The sequence below is a fragment of the Pristiophorus japonicus genome, chromosome 2 (assembly GCF_044704955.1).
Source record: "Pristiophorus japonicus isolate sPriJap1 chromosome 2, sPriJap1.hap1, whole genome shotgun sequence".
In the NCBI taxonomy this organism is placed as follows: Eukaryota; Metazoa; Chordata; class Chondrichthyes; family Pristiophoridae; genus Pristiophorus; species Pristiophorus japonicus.
Window position 1 is genome coordinate 195,900,168 of NC_091978.1, and position 25,484 is coordinate 195,925,651.

Here is a 25,484-nt window from a genome sequence, read left to right on the forward strand (position 1 = left end):
TATCAGGCTCCGGGGATTTATCAGCCTTCAATCTCATCAATTTCCCACCTAATAAGGATTTCCTTCAGTTCCTCCTTCTCACTAGACCTTCGGTCCCCTAGTATTTCCGGAAGGTTATTTGTGCCTTCCTTTGTGAAGACACAAATGGACTAGTTTGGTGAATGGGCAAATGCATGGCAGATGCAGTATAATGTGGATAAATGTGAGGTTATCCACTTTGGTGGCAAAAACACAAAGGCAGAATATTGAATGGTGGTGCAGGCTTGAAGGGCCGAATGGCCTACTCCTGCACCTATTTTCTATGTTTCTATCATGACCCACTTCCAACCATGAAAAAATACCCACAATTTATTTTCTTTTTGTTTTCTCTCCTCTAACCAATTTTTAATCCAGTTTGCTCTCCCACCACAATTCCATAATTTTTAATCTTCTGTAATAACCTCCCCTGCGGTACCTTATCAAAGATTTTCCAAAAGTCCATGTACTCTACATCCACTGCTTTCCCCCACCCACCCACCCATCTAATATATCTGCCTCCTTCTCAAAGAATTCTATGAGGTTTATGAAGCGCAGCCATCCCTTTGGAAATCCGTGCTTGCTACTTTTAACTGTTTTCTCTTATAAATAATTAATAAAGAATGAAAGATGGGTGGGAGTGCATTCAATATTTGGTTCCAGATAACAATCAGAGTGCTGTTCTGATTTAGGTTAATTTCAGTAACATATAAATGGTGAGAATTGTTCGACTGGAAAATAAATTATATATACGCATGGCACATATGACAGCAGACTTGCACCTTTTACTCGAGTTACCATGGTGTTATTAGGAGTGAAACATTGTTCGAATTCCACTCCTGACAATGTATTATATGCAGCTATTATTGTATAGTGCATGTGCAGGGAGAAGATTAACTGTTCATTTTGAAATCAACAAATGAATGCAATGAAATCGCACTGGACCCTAAAATTTAATTTAGGGCTTGAAAACTGTATGACTGCCATGGTAAATTGAATATGCTGTTTAGTGTAGAAAACATTATAGAGGACAAGAACGAACCAGACATCTGACAGATAGCTAACATAATACCTATATTTAAGAAGGGAGATAGAACATGTTTAGGAAACTATAGACCAGTCTGCTTAACATCAGTGGTGGGAAAAATAATGGAATCCCTATTAAAGGACAAAATAGAAGAACATCTAGAAACCAAAGCTATAATAATGAATAGGCAGCATGGATTTCAAAAGGGAAGTCTTGCTTGACCAACCTCATTTAATTTTTTGAAGAGGTAACAGAAATAGTAGACAACAGTAATGCAGTAGATGTAATTTATCTAGATTTTCAAAAGGCATTCGATAAGATACCACATAATAGACTAATGAATAAGGTCAGAGAATGTGGAGTCAGGGGACAAGTAGCAGAATGGATAGCTAGCTGGCTTCAAGACAGAAAATAGAGAGCAGGGATAAAGGGTAACTATTCAGAGTGGCAGAAGGTGGGAAGTAAGTTCCAGAAGAATCAGTGCTGGGACAACTTGTTCACAATTTCTATTAACGATTTAGATTCTGGAATCAAAAGCATAATTTCTAAATTTGCGGATGACACCAAATTGGGGGGGGGGATTAGTCAATAGTGATTTGACTGCAACAAATTATAGGAAAACATTGATAAACTTGCAGAATGGGCATATAATTGGCAAATTAATTTCAACATATAAATGTGAGGTTTTACATTTTGGTAGGTAGAATAGGGAGGTCACTTATTACTTGGAGAGTGCATGTCTGGGTTGGGTAGAGGAGCAAAGGGATATCGGAGTACAAATGCACAAGTTACTAAAGGTAGCGACACAGGTTAGTAAGGCATGCCCAGAACAGATGGGTCTTAAGCCTTGCACCAAGCCCCAGTTAGGTCCTCTGATTGGAACAGGGCCTGGGTGCCACCTGTTGGAGCCTTTGATAGTAAATAGCTGATGCAGGAAGGGAGGTTTAAGGTTGGAGGCTTCCTGGCTGCATTTCTTGGACAGCAGCCAGAAGGCCCTGCAGTCCGAGGCTGTTGCAGGCCTGCAGCAACGAGTAACTTTCCTCGAATACTTCCAGTTGCTAAGCCCTGCCAAAGAAGCATCTGGCCTATGTAAATGACTTGAACCCAGGTCATGTTAGACAGAGTGCACATCGGGGCTGAGGAGGGGGGAGGGGGAGGAAAGAAATTAAGGATGCTTCAGCAGTATGGTTATGTAATGACTTGACCTGAACTGCTAATTTATTTTATTATTACCCCATAGTACCCGACTCCTTTGCCAAGAAACAGGAAACTCTTCTCACCATTTATCTTTCTTCAGCAAAGGTGGTTTAGGGTTTGAAGAATCCAGCTCCCTGATTTCAAACTATGGGGTAACAATAAAATAAATTAGCAGTTCAGGTCGAGTCATTACATAACCATTCTGTCACCCAGTCCATCTCAAGAGTTCTTTCCAATACACATCAGCATATTCAATTGAAACTGGTGGAAAGCAGATTATAGCCTCCATTTGCAGTCAACCCCCTTTAAATCTCAAAAAGACCTGGTGTTAACAAGAGACAACTGCTCCCCCCCGCCCTACCCAACCCCCTTCCCAAAGTAATAATAAGAGTTTGAAATCAGGGAGCTGGATTCTTCAAACCCTAAACCTGCTGAAGAAAGATAAATGGTGAGAAGAGTTTCCTGTTTCTTGGCAAAGGAGTCGGGTACTATGGGGTAATAACAAAATTAATTAGCAGTTCAGGTCGAGTCATTACATAACCATTCTGCAGAAGCATCCTTAGTCGAAAGCTATATCGCAGTGTAATTGTATAGGTTCAAGTACTTAATATGGGTTTAGGATCAAACAATCTTAACTCTTTTCTGGGATGCAAAGCAAATATTTAATCAAGGCTATGGGTTATTTTCAAACCAATCAGGTCATAAACTTGCCAAGAAATTTTACACTTAAATCAGAATTATGTTCAGAATGGTAGCTCAGTGTGACAGGAGTGAATGGGATTCGTACCTCAAGATACCATGACTGACGTTGAAGTGGGTTCATCCAGACCATTATATTAATGAGTTATACGATTAAAGATCAACATCAATTTATCCCATGTACAGGGTCATGCACCAAATATAACTCTTCACTCATGTAACTAGACACATCAGAGCCTGACGCTGAATGAAGTACTTAAATATTTACTGCACTATTCACAGAGCTTGCAAACTTCAGTAATCGCAGCTGCCTTCAGTCATCATCCCCTATTAAGTGCAATTATTTTACAGATTGCTGACAGTAATACTGACAAAATCCTCTACCAAGAAGTAAGCTATCCTCCAGTTTAAACAGTGTCAGCAAAAAAAATCCAGTAATTTTACACTCAGGAGATTACACCTCCAGAAAAGGCCCAAGCAATGAGGAAGTATAAATTTCAGATTCATTATTTGCACAAGGGAAGTTACACCAAATAAGCTGGAAGACACTTCTGAGAAATCCAAAGACTCAAATGCTAAACATTTTGCCTTATGGAATGATTTTATCCACTTCACATTCAGCCTCAGTCTTCGGCACACTTACCACTTTTTGCCGGTCATTACCATCGCATTGGTTGCGGCGACCATTGGAGCGAAATTCAGCATTTTTGCTGAAAAAAGTGGAGTGGAGTGGTATTGGTTGGCGGGAATCGGCAGTTTGCAGCGGCGTGGGTGGGGAGCGGCGTTTGGACCACAAAATTCACCTGATTTGCTAACAGGCCAGCTGCTCCCCAGCCTTCTTAAGGGGCAGGGTTTGCAGCTAGGCCCCAAGCAGGGAAGCCGTTTGAGTGGAGGCCATGGCTAATGCACCAATAGCAAGGAGGGCCAGCAGATTTACTGACACTGAACTGGAGACCCTTGTGCAGCTTGTGGAGGGAAGGAGGCGTGTACTGTACCGCGATACAATCAGACCGACTCGCGATGTTTTCATGAATGCCTGGAGAGAAATAGCTGAGGAGGTCTCGGGGGCCTCTATTCATGACCTCATCGCCATCCAATGCCGCAAACGGCTGAACGACATCATTCGCTTGATGAAAGTAAGTACATGTTCACCCAACTCCTGACCTTCCATCTGCAACCCTCTCCTTCACCTTCTCTTATTTCCCACCTTCACTATATAGTTACTGAAGCACCATTTGATTGGTGAGGCATGTATATGTGTGCGTTCTCGCAATGGAGACTCCCCTTCATGTCACAGTTACAGCTACATGTCAGGGACACACACTTGTGCACTCACCTCATTGCACTGCCACTCAGCAAGCTTTCTTTGTTTTGCAGGCGAAGGTTTCTCACAAGCGTGTGGAGCAAAAGAGGACTGGTGGTGGCGAGGCAGATATAGAGTAGCTCACTCATCTTGAAGAAAGGGCCCAGATGTTGCCTTTCCTGTGGCCGTCGGTCATGCAGGTCCCACTGTGGGCAGCGAAGGTCTTCCTTTAATGCCATCTCTCCCTGAAAGCGGCAGCGTTTACCGCTCATTTGCTTATGATAGTGTGCAAGTTGCAGCCTGCATGCGTCAATGCCCTACCTCCCCCTCACGGCAGCCCTTGTGCCATTTATACTTGCAGATGAGAGGCAGAGTGTGACAGGGACACAGCGCTGATGAGAGTGGGACAGCAAGGCAGGACAACAGCCTTGAGGGCAGTGGCAGCCGTGGCCATGAGGAGGCTGCTGATGATATTGGGAGCCAAAGCCTGGACGAGAGCTTGGCAGCGAGAGCTCACTGGCAGCCATTGCCATGCCGACACGCTAGAGACCATTGGGAGCGCGAGCTTGGACGACACCCTGGAGGCCACTCCATATGTTGGCGTGATGTCCAATGAGGCAGAGGAAGGGGGGACACTGCTGGCAGCACTGCGTCACTGCATCCTACAGTCATAGGAGCCAGCTCAGATACTGGAAGTATGCAGTCGGATCAATTAGAGATAGCAAAGGGGTCTGCACTGGGTGATGCACCAGGGCCTAGTGGGCTGCAGCATGGTGAGGGCAATGGGAACCTCAGGTTCCATCACTCCGGGGGGCGGGGGGCGAGTGCATACGCGAGTTCTGCTCAAGAGAACTCAGACAAGCCCGTAGATGTTGGGGCTTATGCAAGAAGGGTGGAGGCCATGCATTCCCAGATGTTAGGGGCAGTGGCAAGGGTGGCGGAGAGCCTGTCGCAACTGGTCAGGGGCATGGAGGAGCCCTGCATTGTCGACAGCTCTGCGCACACCATGGAGCCCATCATTGCCAGTGTGCAGACGATGATGGACTCCCAGAGTGACCGTGTGGATCCAGCTCTGATGCCACGACTCGTTGGGGATGTGGCAGCTGTCATGACAGGCCAGGTGCAAGGGACCAATGTCTCAGTGCTGTATTGGATAGGATGGCCGCGGCCCTGGAAGCTCAGAATATCTTATGCACTCTGGGCAACAGGACACGGAGCGTCTTACTGCTGTCGTCTCTGGTGGCATAGAGACTGTATCGGCCCTCATGCAGTCTCAGCTGGATGCCACGAGAGACCTGACTATTGCCATCGCGGCTGGGTCCACAACAGTCCATGGGGAAGCTTCCGGTATCGCGCCACACCACCGACTTGTGCTCCCTCAGATTGGTGGCGATGGTGATGTGCTGCCCCGGGGAGTGGCGCAGGCTCATCGGACCAAGGTGATGATGATGTGCTCTCTCAGGATCACACCATTCCTGACCCCGGCCCTGTCACTCTGCCATTGCTGATAAGCATGGACTCGTCCGAGCCAAGGTCGACTGAACGCACCGAGGAGGGTACTGCCCAGTTTGCAGCCGGCCCTTCCCGGGCCAGAGATGGTCGAAGGCATCCTAGAAGGACATCTATAGCTTCTCACCTGAAACACAGCAGCCTTCCCAGACCCATGATGCAGCCACAGGGGAGACACTGCGGCGTAGTTCCAGAATAGGCTTGCATAAGGGGGGTTATAAGGAGATGCACAGAGATGAGAAATGATTGTGTGTATTTTTTTTTGCACATTTCTTTATTCTGTAAAGAATCTTTATTTTGTGTTCCTATATCTGTGCAGGTGTATCATTTCACTGTGGGCAATGTGTGAAAGGGCTCATTGGGATAGCCATGGAGATGCACAGATGAAGGGCGAAGTGGCCATTAACTCATCGGAAGTGAGCACCAATGAGATGGTTTTGCACGTCCCTTGCAGGGTTTGGATGATGACGACGCCTCCTGCATGGCCGGTGACCCACGTCCTGGTCCTGCTCCTTGTGCGCCTCCTGCTCCTCCTCTGGTGCTACTGCTGGCTCGTCTCCAACGCATGATTGCCAGGTTATGATGCATGCAGCAGACGACCACGAATATTGAGACCCGCTCAGGCGAGTACTGCAATACTCCACAGAGCGATCCAGGCAACGGAATCTCTGTTTAAGGATTCCGATGCACTGCTCAATTAGGCACCTGGTGGCTGAATGAGAGCCATTGTAGGCTTGCTGCGCAGCAGTCCTGGGGTTGTGAAGGGGAGTCAGCAGCCAAGTGCACACTGGGTAGCCCTAGTCACCAAGCAGCCACTCGCTATTTTGGTTTGGACCAGAAAACACAGCGGGCAAACCAGTCTAATGCAGGATGAAGGCATTGTGGCTGCTGCCAGGATACCGAGCATCAACTGCCATGATCTTGCACTGATCGTCGCATACCAGCTGGACATTGAGGGAGTAGAATCCCTTGCGGTTTCTGAACATCTCCGCATTGGCTTGTGGCGCCCTCAATGCGACGTGGGTGCAGTCTATGGCACCCTGAACCCTGGGGAAGCCCGCAATGTGCACAAATCCAGTCTGCCGCTCCATCACCTTCTCCCTGCTCATCAGGAAGGAAATGTATTTGCCCCTTCTCTTATAGAGAGCATCTGTAACTTGACAGATGGAGCAATGAGCGGAGAACTGAGAGATGTTCGAAATGTCTGCAGTCGCACCGTGGAAAGATCCAGTGGTATAGTAATTGAGCACTATGGTCACTTTGGTTTCCATGTTCCGAGCTGTCCTCAGCCTTGTCGGAGGCTGCAGATCTGGCCGCAGGAGATTGCACAGCTCCCTGACGATGTACTTCCTGAATCTAAGCCTGCAGAGACATTGGTCATCCATAAGGTCGATGATGCAAAACTGCTGCCTGTAGACCCTTGCACGATAGGGCCTTCTTCCCCAACTCTATGGTCGGCTCCTCCTATGGCAGCTGCCTCATTGCCTTCTCCCTCATGCTCTTCATGCTTCTCGTCCTTTGCAGCCTGCTGCTGGCAAGCATCTGCGCCCTGTCTTATTTCTATCTCGCCCACTATTTGGTGCAGGGGTGGGGGGGGGGGGAGAGGGGGTTGCGATCAGCGTACCTGACCCTCCTCCTCATACCATATCCTTCCTGGACCACCTCTCTGCCGCCATTTCCATGTTGGGCATCAATGGTTGCTACATCCCTTGCCCGCTGCCTGTGGAGCCATTGCTGACAGTGCTGCCTTCTCCTGCGTGCCTCCCTGCCGTGCACAATGTGCAGGAGGTGTTCCTCTGCTAGTATTGAGCCCATTGCCTCTGCAAGCTCAACCTCCACAATGAGGCCTCTGTGGAGTACAGATTGAGGCCTCCAGCCAACTAGCATTCAGTGACGCTATGAAAAGGGCGAGTAACAAACTTTTGAGAACTCCGAAAAATTATTGGGCAAAAAAATGGAGCTGCACGCAACCCGCCTTTAAAGTCCGCTGGTGGTCTTGAGCCAGGCAGTGCACAGACACAAAAACTGTCATGGGCACCGACAGGCGGCCGGTTGACTATGAAAAGTGAATTTAGTTTCCGGGGCGGCGAGGCTGCAGCGCGCACTCTGATGACATCTTTATTGATGCATCTGCAGGAGCGCAGCGGAAGTGGGGGGAGCGGGGCGGATCTCCACACCGCTGCAAAAACCTCCGAGGAGAATTTTGCAAGTGGCGGCTATTGGACTACAAATCGGCGGGCAGACAACACTGCCGCATGGCTGCCGCTTTCCGGCAGTAACAGGCCTCATCAAGGGGCTGAATTTCGGCTCCACAGTATGCAAATTGGACACAGGCAAGTTCCTGCTGAAAGCACATTTTTACCAGTCCAAGTTTGTTTCTGATTTTAGTCCATACTATATAGCCTTTCTCCATAGATTCATGTCTTGAGATAAGTTGCATTTATTTTTATTTTTTCCCCTGGTCTACATAATAGTATAGGAACCCATTGTCATGCCTTTCACTTCACTCAACTCTTTCAGATGGGTGCAAGGATTATAGTTACAAGAAAAAAGTAAATTACTGCTACCTTCGGCAGAGTTTAAAATGTTTTCAATTCTTTCATTAACAAAATGGATTCTGCCCATTTCCACGGTAGCTATTTACTACAGAAAATTTCTTTGTTAACATATGGAAAACTTGTTAGTCTCTTCTCGTACGACGTACATTTAATTTCAATCACTGACTTTCATTGTAGCAAACTTTCTGTGAAAGCTGTTTATTCTATCATTTTTTTTAAACTCCACCATATATACTATAGACTTCAATGGAAAAGAAATGCAAGAATGGTGTAAAGCAGGCTGCCAATTCGCGATCAACCCATTTTGCATTACTGATGTTGACCAATAGCACCCCCATTGTGTACTCGATCTGCTCCCATGAATACAAAATGATACTGGCTAGAAAGTGACGAGTTCTATTTTCAACCGCCACTGAACTTTCAATGACACAGAAACTGAAGTGTATCAAAACATAAAAACGCCAAGAATTAGATTTACTGCATAACTTTTGAATATCATTATTTTCCCTCTGAAATGTACTTAAGTTCCGTGACCAGTAAGTTTAACTCAGACACCAACAGGATTCCCTGCAAATTTTTCCACTCCTCTCCTAAAGATGCTAGGGTCGAAATTGAGGTGCACCAGAAAGCTGGCACACCTATAATTTTCAGAGTGGTACTTGTGGTAGTTACCGCTGGTGCGGTGAGTAGATCCATTTTTAGAACTTTGACATTTTTTCAACGTCCTGCAGGAAATGGATCATAATGGGGGCAGGCCTTGGACTCAAAGCCACGCTGACTGGCTGAAAATGGGTCGGTTGGGGCCTCCGCCGCTGTTCATCAGCAGTGGAATCGTGGTGACGTCACAGCATGTGTGCGTCACCACGCTCTCTCCCCTCCGTTAAAGGGGAGAGATTCTATCATTTTTTAACCTTTGGCCACTAGGCCACGAGGGAGGGTTTCGGCCGGGCCAGCAGCCTGGCCAAACTCAGGGCAGTATTTTGCCGAACGATCGGCAAAAATGTTTCCATTGCGGCCGCGACAATGGGCCCTCCCCTTTAAGGGTGGCCGCGCTCAGTGCGGAGATGGTGCACCGGCAGAAAAACCTGCCAGTGGCACCGCGCGGTGAGGAATCGAGGGATTCAGGTGAAAACCAATAGGGAAGTATTTTTATTGCTTTTTTTATTGTTTACATTGGCGGTGCAACCACTCGGGCGGGAAGGGGTCCAGGCCAAAAAAAACCCCACCTGAATTTAGGTCGGATCGGCCTGTTGAACGCAAAGCGTCAGCCATTCAATTTTTAGGCATGGCCGCCGCAAACGGGCACTAACTGGTCTCTGAGACCCTGAATTTCGGCCTCGCTGACTCATGTTGAAATAAGGTTCCATACAGACTGGCCACCTTCTAGTACCTCATCCAAATGGCCATTTTTCATGTGTGAATCCAAACAGTATTGGTAGGTAAAATACAAACAGAAAATGCTGGAAATACTCAGCAGGTCAGGCAGCATCTGTGGAGAGAGAAACAGAGTTAACATTTCTCTCTCCACAGAGTTCAAGTCGCTGACTCTTCGACAGACCTGGAAAATATTACACATGTGACAGGTTTTAAGCAAGTACAGAGGCAGGGAAAGGGGGATGGGAGGAAAGAACAAAAGGGAAGGTCTGTGATAGGGTGGAAGGCAGGAATGATTACATGATAAAAGAGATGATGATGCAAGGCAGATGCCTCTGTACCTGCTTAAACCCATTACCACCACCTTTTGCCTTGCACCATCATCTTTTGTCATTCAATCACTCCCGCCTTCCACCCCATCACAGTCCATCCCTTTTGTTCTTTCCTTCCATTCTCCCTTTCCCTGCCTCTGTACTTGCTTAAAACCGGTTACGTCTAACATTTTCCACTTATAATGAAAGGTCATCAACCTGAAACATTAAGCGGTCGAAATTCGGTCCCGCCTTTTTTGAGGCGGTGTCACAGTCTGAATGGAGATTTTACCACCAGGCGGTAGTTGCCTCCACCAACCACATAATTCAGTTTTTGCTGCCCAAAGAGGGGATTGCAGCGTTAAATCAGGCATTGCACTCTACTCTGGAGGCGGCAACATCCAGGCGACAATCATCATTTGTAACTGCGCCACAGACATACTGCCGCCACCTGGATTCAATAGAGGCAATGATTGGGCGTGGCGTCACCTCATGCGTATATTGGCTTCCTACACACTCACAGGGTGAAGATGGCAGATGCAGCAGCAACTCGCTAGCGCGCTCACCGCTTCTCGGTCGCCGCCGTCGATGCACTGCTTGATGCCCTGGAGAGGCGCGAGAATTACTCAGGATGGAGGCCACAGGACCAAACATTTTGCGGGCTCTGGCGGAAGTCGCTAAAATAGTGTCAGTGAGTGACACAGTGCCCAGGACAGCGACCCAATGTCGCAAGAAGTGGAACGACATGACGCGAGTGGTAAGGGTGAGCATCTTTAACATTAACCTGAGCATGCCATGCTCCGAGCTCAATGTGCAGTCTCGCCTCAATGTGATTGTATCTAACCCCTTGCTCTACGAGGGTGAGGCCAGGTGCAAGGTTTGCATTTGCAGCCTCACCCACTCTAAGGGCCTGCATACCTTCATACATCGTTGTGGATACACACCCCTCTTCTTTTAACTCCTCTGTCTTCATATGCATCTGGAAGATGCTATTCTCACAGTAACTGTTAGGTCCTCACCCCCTCTCATTCCAGCATTGACACCAGTACTCGCAGCTCACCACTTTCCACGAGACTGGCATTTCCAAACGCCTTTCCCAATCCTGGCCTCCCTCCCCCGGAGGTAACCACTCTTGTCTGGCTTTGTGCCTTCTGATGATGATTCAAACAGCTAGGGACCTGCACGTCAGCCTTCCACTGCAGATGACGGTGGAGGGGATGAGGAGGTGGACACCCCTTTGGACATGACAGAGGATCCAGCGGCCTCAGAGAGCAGGGCCAGCAGACTTTTGGCGGAGGGCGTGGTCAGGGAGATGGAGGTGGGTAATGCTCCGGGACCCAGTGGCCTACAGCAACACCACTGGGGAGGGGAATCCAGGGGGCCAGCTTCCCAGAGGGTGAGTGCACGCCTGAGAGATGCTCAGCAGCACTCTGACGATGAGCCCGAATTAGAGGATGTCGCAAGACAGTCATTGCTGATACACAGCGATCTGCTGGGTGCATTGGCAAGGGTGCCCGAGAGTATCGATGCACTAGCTGTGAGGGTGGAGGAGTCCGCCTCAATTATCGCACGTCTCTCAGTAGCCCGTGGAGCCCATCCTTGGTATATACCAAAAGATATTGGATGCTTCAAGTGACCATGGGGTCCCAGACATGGTGGCATGGGCAATGGCTGATGTGGCAGTAGCCATTGAGCACCAGGCCGACCTATGGTAGGCCTACAGACTGTCGTGTCGTCAGTGCGTGGTGGCATCAATCAGCTCTACGGTGTGCTGCAGTCGCAGTCTGCCCTGATGCAGAGCCAACTTTATGCCACTCAGGCACTGACCACTGCCATTGTGTCTGGGGACCCAACGTTGCCGAAGCACGGCAACAATCTGTGCTCATCCAGATAGCTCCAGATGCCGAGGCTCTGCCCTGGGGGAGTAGCAGGGTGTTAGGCCTGTTGGAATGTGATGTCCTCTCTCAAGACGACATCATTCCACTCTTGCCCCTGCCGCTCTCTGCAATCCATCCACCACGGAGTGCCGCCGCCCATGCTGAGGTGATGCAGTCCGCAGCCACGCTTTCCAAAGCCCGAGCGAGTGGGGAACGTTATGCTAGGCCATCAACTGTGGCAGCAGTAGCAACAGAACGACCTTCTACCAACTTTGCTGCCGGCATTGAGACCCCATTGAGGAGGATGGGAGAGGGGAGAAGGGGAACAGGTGGGGAAGCACTCAAAGACCCACTAAACAGGTGTGTTAAGTGGCCAGAGATGGTGACCTTGCTCGAATATGAACTCATGTAAATAATTGCATGTGGATGTGGATGAGAATGTCTCAAAGGTTCTGGTTTCAAATTATTGTTTGCTGTGGATGGTGTCCTTTTGTGCTTCTTTACAGCACACTGGTTTTTGTTGTCAATAAAAATTATTTTAATTTGTCACATTCTTGTCTTGCCATTTATATACACAGAGGCTTGGAGGGTGGGGCGCGATGTCTGCAGCAGATCGCCAGGTGAATAGGCTGGCCATTCTGCAAATATTGCATTATTCACTGGAATCGATGCGCAAGGAGTCTCTGATGAGCAGCCTTTGCAGCTGCAACGGTGTCAGGTTGTTTCCTCCTGAGGTGCAGCTGCCATCAGCTGGTAATGGCTGGCCCATCATGATGGCCACGTTGTGCAGCATGCAGCACACTGGTGAAGATGGAGATATCAGATGAGTACTGAAATGCACCCCCCAAGAGCAGTCAAGGCAGCGGAAACGCTGCTTCAGAACCCCGATAGTTTGCTCTATAATGGTCCTGGTTGTGATATGGCTGGTGTTGTCGCGCTGCTCGGCAGGTGTGGTGGGATTGCGGAGGGGTGTCATCAGCCAGGTGGCGAGACCAATTCTTTGTTGCCCAGGAGCCAGCCACGACCTTCATGTAGTGGCTGGAACAGTCATGGCACACTGCTCTCCCACAGGGTGAAGGCATCGTGGCAGCTGCCAGGATATCAAGCATTGACAGCGAGGATCATCTGCCTGTGATCGTATACCAGCTGAACATTGAGGGAGTGGTAGCCCTTTCGATTGCAAAACACCTCTGAGGAAAGAACGCAGCAGTGACCTCTGTGGCCCGGCTGCAACTCCCTTTAAATACCATCCCAGAATCATTACCTCGACTTGTGAACGCCAACTTTTTTGACGTGTTCCCCACCAGTCACTAAGTGAGGCGGCAAAAGTGAATTTGGCGAGACCTGCGCCAAGGAGACGTTACACGGGTACTGATGTCAGGATTTCCATGGCAGTAGTCAGCAGCGTGACAAATCTTTGTGCCCTTGAAAAAGCAGAACCGAATTTCCTATCAGACAGCACCCCCACCTAACGCCGCCGCCCAGCCGTTTACATCCTGTTGCCGCCTCTCCCAGGCAGTATCAGCTGGCGGTAGTAACCGAATTTTGACCCGTAACACACTCTCTCCACAGATGCTGCCTGATCTGCTGAGTATTTCCAGCATTTTTTGGTTTTATTTCAGAGTTCCAGCATCTGCAGTATTTTGCTTTAATATTGGTAGGTAATTTGACCATGGGCATCGGACAGCCAAGCCCAACCCTGTTCTCATCTGTTGCTTATATATGCACATTACCCACAAGGATCATTGGGCAGTGATCAACAGCAAAAAAAAACTGGTTGAAACTGCTGCTGTCAGGAGGATGAAATTAAAGGTGACAAGATTACATAGGTAGTTTACACTAGAAATGTGGACATAGATAATTATAATGAGAACATCCAACAAAATAAGATCAAAATGTGTGATTTTTAAAATAGGGCCTGAATTGTATCTTGCATGTCCTAGTCTAAATATTGGGCAGCTTCTAAGCCCTTCTCACCTGAAGACCACACTTAGTTGTAATGTCAAAGATCAAACAGTTTATCCGAAATATATTAGGACACCATTAGTCACTATTCTGAGCAAACTATTTGTCTCTCTAAATATATAGATTCATTTTCTTTTAAGTGTCTCCAAAACAAGCAGTGTTTGTCATATCTTAATCCTTAAAGTTGTCCAGCCTGTTTGTTCTGCCAATCAAGTAGGTTTTGTTCATTTAGCAGAGCAGAAGTCACAGTAGAAATTGGTTATTCCAAACTTGTATTACAAAGCTCTCATTATAATATGTTTTTTCTTAGATCAGTGCTGGGACCCCAACTATTTACAATCTGTGGGGGAAGGGACCGAGTGTAACGTAGCCAAGTTTGCTGACGATACAAAGATGGGAGGAAAAGCAATGTATGAGGAGGACACACAAAATCTGCAAAAGGACATAGACAGGCTAAGTGAGTGGGCAAAAATTTGGCAGATGGCATATAATGTTGGAAAGTGTGAGGTCATGCACTTTGGCAGAAAAAAATCAAAGAGCAAGTTATTATTTAAATGGGGAAAGATTGCAAAGTGCTGCAGTACAGCGCGACCTGGGGGTACTTATTCATGAAACACAATAGGTTAGTACGCAGGTACAGCAAGTGATCAGGAAGGCCAATGGAATCTTGGCCTTTATTGCAAAAGGGATGGAGTATAAAAGCAGGGAAGTCTTGCTACAGTTATACAGGGTATTGGTGAGGCCACACCTGAATACTGCATGCAGTTTTGGTTTCCATAGTTACGAAAGGATATACTTGCTCTGGAGGCAGTTCAGAGAAGGTTCACAAGGTTGATTCCGGGGATGAGAGGGTTGACTTATGAGGAAAGGTTGAGTAGGTTGGGCCTCTACTCATTGGAATTCAGAAGAATGAGAGGTGATCTTATCGAAACGTATAAGATTATGAGGGAGCTTGACAAGGTGGATGCAGAGAGGATGTTTCCACTGATAGGGGATACTAGAACTAGAGAGCATAATCTTAGAATAAGAGGCTTCCCATTTAAAATTGAGATGAGAAGAAATTTCTTCTGAGGGTTGTGGATCTGTGGAATTCGCTGCCTCAGGGAGCTGTGGAAGCTGGGTCAGTGAATAAATTGAAGACAGAAATAGACAATTTCTTAAACAATAAGGGAATAAGGGGTTATGGAGAGCGGGCAGGGAAGCGGACCTGAGTCCATGATCGGATCAGCCATGATCGTATTAAATGGCGGAGCAGGCTCGAGGGGCCGTATGGCCTACTCCTGCTCCTATTTCTTATGTTCTTATATCCTGGCAGGAGCTCTATTACAGTAAGCAGTGGAACTCAAAACCAGTTAAGATAGATACCTGACAAGAACGACTCTGCCAGTCCACACAAATTTCAATTGTATTAGTGTATCCTACAAAAGTGAGCAGGCGGACAGCTGAAAACATTGCTGTGATTGTACCTCCATTTCATTTTAATTTTAATTTAGGAATCAAAATGGTGAATGGCAATTGTCACCCATGACCATATTTAGCTGAAAAATATTTAGTCACTTTTACCCCTCTCATTAAAACCCACTGTAGAATTGTCTGGATGTCTACAGTCACGTGATCAGCTGGCAACTAAGTGAGCGGGCTGTATTACAGGAACCAGTTAAACTAATAAAGACTTAGGGCATTGCAAAGACAGCGGACAAGTGTTATAGTGCCAGCTCTCTAGCTGGATAACAGCAAGCTCTATATGCTTAAGCACATGAACAGAGTTCCTCTTGCTGATATCAGAAGATGGTTAATGTTAAGTAGCCAACAGTCTATCGACTCTGGATCAGTTCCTATGGACTGGAGGGTAGCTAATGTAACACCACTTTTTTAAAAAAGGAGAGAGAAAACAGATAATTATAGACTGGCTAGCCTGACATCAGTAGTGGGGAAAATCTTGGAATAAATCATTAAGGATGAAATAGCAGCGCATTTGGAAAGCAGTGACAGGATCGGTCCAAGTCAGCTTGGATTCATGAAGGGGAAATCATGCTTGATGAATCTGGATTTTTTTTGAGGATGTAACTAGTTGATTGGACAAGGAAGAACCAGTGGATGTGGTGTATTTGGACTTTCAAAAGGCTTTTGACAAGGTCCCACACAAGAGATTGGTGTGCAAAATCAAAGCACATGGTATTGGGGGTAATGTACTGACGTGGATAGAGAATTGGTTGGCAGACAGGAAGCAGAGAGTCGGGATAAACAGGTCCTTTTCAGAATGGCAGACAGTGACTAGTGGAGTGCCGCAGGGCTCAGTACTGGGACCCCAGCTCTTCACAATGTACATTAATGATTTAGATGATGGAATTGAGTGTAATATCTCCAAACTAAACTGGGTAGCGGTGTGAGCGGTGAGGAGGATGCCAAGAGGCTGCAGGGTGACTTGGACAGGTTAGGTGGGTGGGCAAATACATGGCAGATGCAGTATAATGTGGATAAATGTGAGGTTATCCACTTTGGGGGCAAAAACACGAAGGCAGATTATCTGAATGGAGGCAGATTAGGAAAAGGGGAGGTGCAGCGAGACCTGGGTGTCATGGTTCATCAGTCATTGAAAGTTGGCATGCAGGTACAGCAGGCGGCGAAGAAGGCAAATGGTATGCTGGCCTTCATAGCTTAGGGATTTGAATATAGGATCAGGGAAGTCTTACTGCAGTTGTACAGGGCCTTGGTGAGGCCTCACCTGGAATATTGTATTCAGTTTTGGTCTCCTAATCTGAGGAAGGATGTTCTTGCTATTGAGGGAGTGCAGCGAAGGTTCACCAGACTGATTCCAGGGATGGCTGGACTGACATATGAGGAGAGACTGGATCAACTGGGCCTTTATACACTAGAGTTTAGAAGGATGAGAGGGGATCTCATAGAAACATATAAGATTCTGACGGGACTGGACAGGTTAGATGCGGGAAGAATGTTCCCGGTGTTGGGGAAGTCCAAAACCAGGGGTCACAGTCTAAGGATAAGGGGCAGGCCATTTAGGAATGAGATGATGAGGAGAAATGTCTTCACTCAGAGTTGTTAACCTGTGGAATTCCCTACCGCAGAGAGTTATTGATGCCAGTTCATTGGATATATTCAAGAGGGAGTTAGATATGGCCCTTGCAGCTAAAGGTATCAAGTGGTATGGAGAGAAAGCAGGAAAGGGGTACTGAAGGAATGATCAGCCATGATCTCATTGAATGGTGGTGCAGGCTCGAAGGGCCGAATGGCCTACTCCTGCACCTATTTTCTATGTTTCTAAGTTAGACAGTTGCCACTTTGCTGGGATTAAAAAAGATAAATTGATTAAAAAGTTCCCATCCTTTGGTCATAATTATACTGCTCTGTGCAGTTTGGTTGATCATATCCAAGTCACACTGCACACCATCACATAGCTGTCGACCACTCTGTCAACAGTTCCTACTAATCTGATATATACCTCGAGATTTACTTCCATTTCGCCATGTAGAGCCCCTACCTTGTGAGTTTTTCCAATTGTTCCACAGATCTCTCACTGTGATGTGTTTGTCTTCTTTATGGAATGTATTGCCTTTACTGGTGGGATCTTTGTCTTTCATATCTTCCTTAATGAACTGCAGGAAAACAAAATGGGAACAGTGAGAGACTTTAACGCAGATAATGTGGGGCCAAAGTATGTTAAATTGTTTTGGAAGTTTTACCTGAAAGTAAACCAGTAAAGTGAAGTATTTAAACTTGATGCCATGGTTAAGACAAGGAGTAGTAATTGGTTAAATGGAAGGATAGTGGTGAGTGTAAAGGGGATCTAGGCCAAGACAAAGGGATCTATGCTGCTGCTATACAGATTCAAATTGTTTTTATTTTCTTTCTTGATATGCATAAATGAATGAATTTGCAGTCTTACTGGCAAGTTGTTAAATTTGCAAATGACGGGGTTGGGTAAACTCGGGAGACAGCTAAGATCTTACAAAGTCAGCTTTTACATCTGGAGGAAATTCACTTTAGCATGGAAATTACATGCTGGAGTTTTGCTGAAATTGTACAATGTTCTGGTTAGACCACACTTGGAATAGTGCACATAGTCCTTATGATGATGATGATGATGATATTACCACAGTATGGGGCCAAGTTTCGGCCCGAGTTGCTCCTGTTTTTTTGGAGCAACTGGTTTAGAATGGAGTATCTTAGAAATTGCAATTCTCGGCATTTAGTTTGCTCCAGTTCTAGTCAGTTAGAACAGTTTCAGTTTGGAACAGATTTTTTTTCAAAAGGGGGCGTGTCCGGCCACTTACGCCCGTTTTGAAAGTTTAGGCAGTGAAAACTTACTCCAAACTAACTGAGAATGGAGTAAGTGTAGATTTTTGTACGCTCAGAAAAACCTTGCCAACACTTAGAAAATCAGGCGTAGGTTACAAATCAGGCGTAGGGAATGGCGGGGGGGTTTAAAGCGAAGTTTACAAATATTAAACACTTCAATTTTACAAATAAAGAGCCATCATCAATAATAAATGATAAAAACCATCAATAAATCAACCAATAAATCAATCAAAAAAATTTAATAAAAAATTTTTAAAAATTAAAAAATCAAATAAATAAAACATTTTCTACTTATCGACTACAGCACCGGGAGCCCTCCAACAGCATGCTGGGACACCCCCCCCCACCCCCAGTGTGTCTCTGTCAGTGTCTCTATCTCTCTGTCTGTCTGTGTGTGTCTCTCACTCTCTGTCAGTGTCAGTGTCAGTGTTGAGGATGAGGATGAGGATGAGGATGAGGATGAGGATGAGGATGAGGATGAGGATGAGGATGAGGATGAGGATGAGGATGATGAGGATGATGAGGAGAAAAGAGGGAGGCTGAATGGGCCGGTCGGGCCCAAGACTTGATTTGAAGGTAGATGGCCGGGGGTCTGGTCGGGTCCGGGGGGGGGTGGGGTCGGGAATGGGAGTCTGTTCGGATCGGGTTCGGGGGCGGGGGTGGTGGGGGAGCGTGGGCCGGGTCGGGTCCAGGGGCGTGGGGGTGGGGGAGGGAGAGTCGAGTCGGAAGGAAGGAAGGAAGGAAGGAAGGAAGGAAGCAGGAGCTGGGCGTGAGAGGTGCAGCCTGATCCACGCAGCCCCAATGAGGCCATTCGGCCAGGGCGAGGGGCTGCGTACTTCGGGCCCCTCCCACACAGTTTTGGGCGCCTGGAGCTACTGCACATGCGCGCCCACTGTAGCACGCATGTGCAGAGGGGTCCCGGCACGGTTTTCAGTGCAGGGACCTAGCTCCGCCCCCCACAGCTCGTGCTGCGCTGCGCCGAGGGCCAGAGGGCCTGCAGGGAGCCGGAGGATAGGCAAGTATTTTTTAGGCGCCCTTTGTGGCGCGAAAAACGGGCGTCCAGTTCGGGGCTGCGCCGTTCTCGGCACGGCCTGAAACTCGGACCCTATAAAAGGGTATATCTGGTTCGCAGCAGCAATGCAACAAGACTGATACCCCTACTGATATCAAAAGGCAAGTCTTCTATTTAAATATTATAATGAGGTTGGAAGTCTCTTATTTAACCTCCATTTCGTATTAAACTTTAGTTAGTCGGGTTTTGCACGCCTCATGAAACCTGCCAGCTAAAGCAAGACGAGGGATGCTGGATCCAGGAGGCAAGTGCCTTTACACCACCTCCTGGATCCAGGGTTCCTGCCTAATCCAACCCCCGCAATCGGAGAATCTCCCCAAACGAAGCCTCCGATTCCCCCAAGGAGCTTCCCCACACCCATGTTCCTCCGGCTGCCGATCTTTGCCGACACCGTCTTCCCCCCACTCTCTCCCTCACCGTGCTGCTCCCGATCAGTTCAGACTTCTACACCCCTGATCCTTCTTCGGCCATCACCTGGCCCCCAATTCTCTTGGACCCCCCATGTTGGCCCCGGCCGGTGATCGTCAATACACCCCCCATCGGCTGGCCCCCATGCGGTCCCTTCCTCCCGCCTCTGTGCAGCCTAGTGCCGCTGACCTACCCACTCGGAGCCAGCCAGCCTGTCAATCTGGCTGGCTGCAGGTGAGAAACAAGAGGCTTTCCATTCAAATCTCCCACGGAGCCAAGGAAAGTGTGGCCTACTGCAGGCCGCAACTGTTGGGTAATGCACATATGCATGGCCTCGAAACTGGCGCACATCTGCAGAAGGCCACAAAAATGTTTGTGCAGATAATCACAGCATTAAATCAGAGGCTGCCAGCCTTAGTAACATTTAAAATGCTGACCCGTTTCTTGGGAGCGGGTTGGTTTCCCTACACGCTCAGAATTTTTCCCGATTTAACCCCCCACCCACGCTCAATCCCACACGCTCACCCACGTTAAAATTTCCCCAAAAGTATTTATGGCTGCATTTATACTGCAACTGTGGCGTTGATGCAGAGTGGTTTTGTTTTGCAGAATTGCTAAAGTTGCAGTATAAATGCAACTTAAACATCTGCCATATCAAACTGAAAAGCAGCTTCCTGGAATTAGCTTTTTCTAGTTTGTGGGTTTGAAAATTGTAACCAAGATAAGCAAATGAATGACGTACTGTTCTTAACACCCACAATCCTCTGGTACTGATACAACCCAAGACAATGTCCATTAAGCAACAGACACACACAAAATCCCACAGCATAGGGTCCTATTGGAAGTTTGTGGCTAACCTTCCACTGACGATCTTAAAATAGTAACTTCTTTGCATGTTCAATTTCTGCACCGTCACAACTTGCCAGTGTTTTGCATTTTTCTTTAAATTTGAATAAAGCTTTGCATAAATTTGTGACCCAAGTGTAGGTGACATATGTTCATATGTCTGGATTGGCTGCATTCCTTGTTTAATAAAGTATTTTTTTTAAATGATACCATCATGAATCCACCTGACTATGCAAATCAAAATGTTTGGATAAATCATGTTTCTAAAAACAGAAACATAAATACACAACTGAGAAAGTAGAGTTTGTTTTTGTCCCAGTAATCCAATGCAAGTACACTTGCAAGGGAGAGATTAGTCCTCCTCAACATGTGAGGGGAGGGGCAGGTGTAATGTTACAAATGACATCACACACTAACTTGCAGAAAGTTACAAAAAAATCTGTGAAGTCAGAATAAGCACTTAAAGCCTTGGTAATAGTCCGTTGCTACATTACACCAGCAGGTTCAGAGTTACTTACTAATATTAGTGTGGTTTTACACGAGCTATAAAATGAACACTTCACTAGAAATCATGAAAAATTGATCATATTCAAGTGTGTGATAAATCATGACTATTAGCCTCACATGGGCATCCTCAATCATGCAATTGTGTGATGTATATATCCAATAAAGACTATGTATTGTGGAAATGTATTTTTATCTAAGCTGATACCACACGGTATTTTTGTGTCCTTTTTAATATATAACAAAATGGAGTCCTGGACCTTCCAGAAATTTCTGCATAAAGCAGTCGACTTGCATAAACAGCTAAACCTGGCTTGAAATGGCTGATAGCCACCAGACAGCTAGGAGGCAAGTCCTGCTGAGACAAGTACCCCCTCCCCCTCGGTGCTCTCCTATTGTCTATAAAACACCAGTTCCACGCCACCCCACCCTTTTCGAAGTACTCAAACCACCAGCCATTATCTCTTGTAGAGACCTCATCCATTTGATGCAAAAAGATAACTGACCAGGAAACTGGACAATCCTGACACAATGCAAGGCAGGTACTAGCTCATTACCACACTCCCATCGAGTAATGGCCGGCTGGCCAACTAATAACCCTGACAAAAGGAAATATCTGGAAACCATGTCAGGACAAGGATGTAGTAATTAACTCTTTATCTGTATTCACTGACTGCGAGACAGAGCCAATACACAGGGAGAGGCCATAACTTGGGTTTTACTGTATAAATATTGACTGAATGTGACCTTTCCCATTGACTGAGTGTGACCTTTCCCTTGCTAGCAAGTAAATTAAATAAACTTCTGCCGGAGCTGAAGGTGTCTGAGTCATTTATCGGAGGTCGAGATTTCGACAGTATGTCTTCAGTAAAGTACAAGAATCATTTTTTCCAAAAATGTCAGAAGAAGAAGAAAATATTTGTGATCTGATACTGCTGCTCCTCTGTGTTGTGCCAGATTATTTTACTGTGCCAAGAGGCGTCATTAATATTTATGGACTCTGCACGTACTGGGGAAATCAGATTTTCGTTTTTCATTAAACCTCACTGTTACTGCAATGAATCAATGGAGTCACAAAGCCCAGTTCCAAGCCCTATAGAGCCTCATATTGTGCAGCATTGCAGCCAAAAAACCTGTGGTTCACAACTGAAGGAGAGCAATGAGTCCTCTTGGATCCCGGGTTGCCTCTGTATGTTACGACACTGAATGTTCATTATTTAGCGTTTGTACAGTAAATACTGTAGTAGCATTATAGCAATATGAGTAAATAATAAGTTTTGAAACTAGTAATTTCTTAACTGATGGACATTTATTCCCACTGTATTTATGGTAGTATACAAGCACACGTCAAGGCTATTGGTGTGATTGCACATAGTTGAATAGTATGACATGCTTGCTGATCAGGACCTTTTGCTAATGGTGACAATGGGAAGGGGAGAGGAAGATGGGCAAGGATGTTTGGAGTCTTTCTTTCTCGTTTTGGGTGCCTGTTCTTTTGTGGTTCCTACAGGAAGGTGTTATACTCTCATCTTCCTTATCATGTAATTTGTTTAAATGATATATGTTCTGGAATAGTCATCATCATAGGCAGTCCCTCAGAATCGAGGAAGACTTGCTTCCACTTCCAAAGTGAGTTCTTTGATGGCTGAACAGTCCGATACGAGAGCCAAAGACCCTGTTACAGGTGGGACAGACGTTCGTCGAGGGAAGGGGTGGGTGGGGCTGGTTTGCCGCGCGTTCCTTCTGCTGCCTGTGCTTGGCCTCTTCACGCTCTTTGCGTTGAGACTCGAAGAGCTCAACGCCCTCCCGGATGTACTTTCTCCACCTCGGGCGGTCTTCGGCCAGGGTCTCCCAGGTGTCAGTGGTGATGTCGCACTTTATCAGGGAGGCTTTGAGGGTGTCCTTATAACGTTTCCGCTGTCCTCCTTTGGCTCGTTTACCGCGAAGGAGCTCTGCATAAAGCATTTACTTAGGGAATCTCGTATCTGGCATGCGAACTATCTGGCCTGCCCAGCGAAGCTGATCGAGTGTGGTCAGTGCTTCAATACTGGGGATATTAGCCTGGGCGAGGACACTGATGTTGGTCCGCCTGTCCTCCCAGGGGATCTGCAGGATCTTACGGAGACATTGTTGGTGATATATCTCCAGTGACTTGAGGTGTCTTCTATACATCGTCCATGCCTCAGATCCATACAGGAGAGCGGGTATTACTACAGCCCTGTAGACCATGAGCTTGATGGTAGATTTGAGGGCCTGGTCTTCAAACACTCTTTTCCTCAGACGGCCGAAGGCTGCACTGGTGCACTGGAGGCGATGTTGAATCTCCGCATCAATGTCTGCCTTTGTTGATAAGAGGCTCCTGAAATATGGGAGATGGTCCACGTTGTCCAGGGCCGCGCCGTGTATCTTGATAATTGGAGAGCAGTGCTGTGCGGCGATGGCAGGTTGGTGAAGGACCTTTGTCTTACGGATGTCAAGCTTAAGGCCCATGCTTTCATATGCCTCAGTGAATACATTGACTATATCCTGGAGTTCAGCCTCTGAATGTGCGCAGATGCAGGCGTCGTCCGCATACTGCAGCTCAACGACAGAGGTTGGGGTGATCTTAGACCTGGCCTGGAGGTGGCGTAGGTTAAACAGTTTCATACTGGTTTTGTGGCTTAGTTCCACTCCAGCGGGGAACTTGTTGATTGTGAGGTGAAGTATGGCAGCGAGGAAGATTGAGAAGAGGGTTGGAGTGATGACACAGCCCTGTTTGACCCCGGTCCAGACGTAAATTGGGTCTGTAATGGATCCGTTGGTAAGGATCACGGTCTGCATGTCATCGTGAAGCAGGCGAAGGGTGTTGACAAACTTTTGAGGTCATCCGAAATGGAGGACGACGCTCCATAGACCCTCATGGTTGACAGTATCAAAGGCCTTTGTAAGATCGAAAAAGGCCATGTATAAGGGCTGGCGCTGCTCCCTGCATTTTTCCTGCAGCTGTCGTGCTGCAAAGATCATGTCTGTTGTGCCCCGTAGAGGATGAAATCTGCATTTGTGATTCCGGGAGAAGCTCCTCGGCCACAGGGAGAAGACGACTGAGGAGAACTCGAGCGGCAACTTTCCCAGTGGCTGACAGCAGAGAGATTCCCCAGTAGTTGTCGCAGTTGGACTTGTCCCCTTTTTAAAAAATGGTCACAATCACTGCGTCTCAGATCTCCTGGCATGCTCTCCTCCCTCTAGATGAGAGAGATGAGGTCATGTATCCACGCCAACAGCGCCTCTCTGCCATACTTTAGCGCCTCAGCAGGGATTCCATCCGCACCCGTAGACTTGTTATTCTTAAGCTGTTTTATGGCTTTGCCTATGTCGTGCAACATTGGAGTTTCACTGAGTTTGGTGGCGGGTCGCATGCTGCGGGATGGAGTCGTGAACACTCAAGTCAAAGGCAGAGTCTCGATTGAGATCTTCAAAGTGCTCCTTCCATCTGGCCCCAACAGCCTCGGTGTCCTTGATGAGTGTTTCCCCATTCTTGCCCAGGAATGGGGTGGGGCCTTGGGAGTTTGGACCGTAGGTGACCTTGACTGCAGTGAAGAATCCTCGCATATCATGGCTATCGGCCAGTTGTTGTATCTCCTGTGCTTTCTCCATCCACCACCTGTTCTTTAGGTCCCGGGTTTTTTGTTTGACCTGAGCCTTGAGCCGTCTGTAATGTTGTTTTGCAGCTCCCAAGTTGGGTTGTTGCTTGAGGCTCAGAAATGCTTTGTGCTTATGATCTTTTAGTTCTTCGATCTCCTGATCATTTTCATCAAACCAGTCCTGATGTTTTCTGGTCGAGTGACCAAGTGTCTCTTCACAGGCACTAGTTATAGAGGCCTGGAGGACAGACCAAGTGTTATGGGGATTCAGCATCTCAGGGTCATCAAGACACGCCAGATTGGCTGTAAGGCACTGGCTGTATAGGGCTCTCTTAGTTCGGTCTCTAAGTGCCCCGGCATTAACTTTTTTGCAGAACTGCTTCTGCTGTCCCCTGTGCTTTGGGGCAATGTTAATGTTGATGATGGATCGGATTAGGCGGTGGTCCGTCCAGCAGTCGTCAGTTCCTGTCATGGCGTGGGTGTTGCACACATCCTTGCGATCCCTGGCGCGGACGATGACATAGTCCAGCAGGTGCCAGTGTTTGGAGCGAGGGTGTTGCCACGATGCCTTGTATTTTTTCCTCTGGCAGAACAGGGTGTTGGTAATGAGGAGTTCATGTTTTAGAGATTTTGTCAGGAGTAGGGTGCCACTGGAGTTGGCTTTCCCTACCCCCTCTCTGCCAATCACACCTCCCCAGAGGGCTGTGTCTTTGCCGACCCCGACATTAAAATTACTCAAGAGGATCAATTTGTCACCCGTGGGGATGCAGGACAAGGATGTCTCGAGGTTGGAATAAAAATCCATTGCATCGAGTGTAGGGGCATAAGCACCAATGACTGTGGCGCATTGGTTCCGCAATAGGGTAATACGAAGAGTCATGA

At 47.2% G+C, this 25,484-nt stretch overlaps 1 protein-coding gene across 6 annotated transcripts in view; it reads right to left on the minus strand.

Moving 5' to 3' along the window:
* The window catches only part of stim2b (stromal interaction molecule 2b), a 272,216-nt gene that overhangs the window by 100,795 nt on the left and 145,937 nt on the right, over positions 1-25,484 (minus strand). For all 6 annotated transcript variants that reach the window (XM_070870611.1, XM_070870621.1, XM_070870631.1 and 3 more), the window contains one exon: positions 17,335-17,449. In XM_070870611.1, coding sequence (XP_070726712.1) covers positions 17,335-17,449 — 115 coding nt within the window. The remainder of the gene's footprint in view (positions 1-17,334; positions 17,450-25,484) is intronic.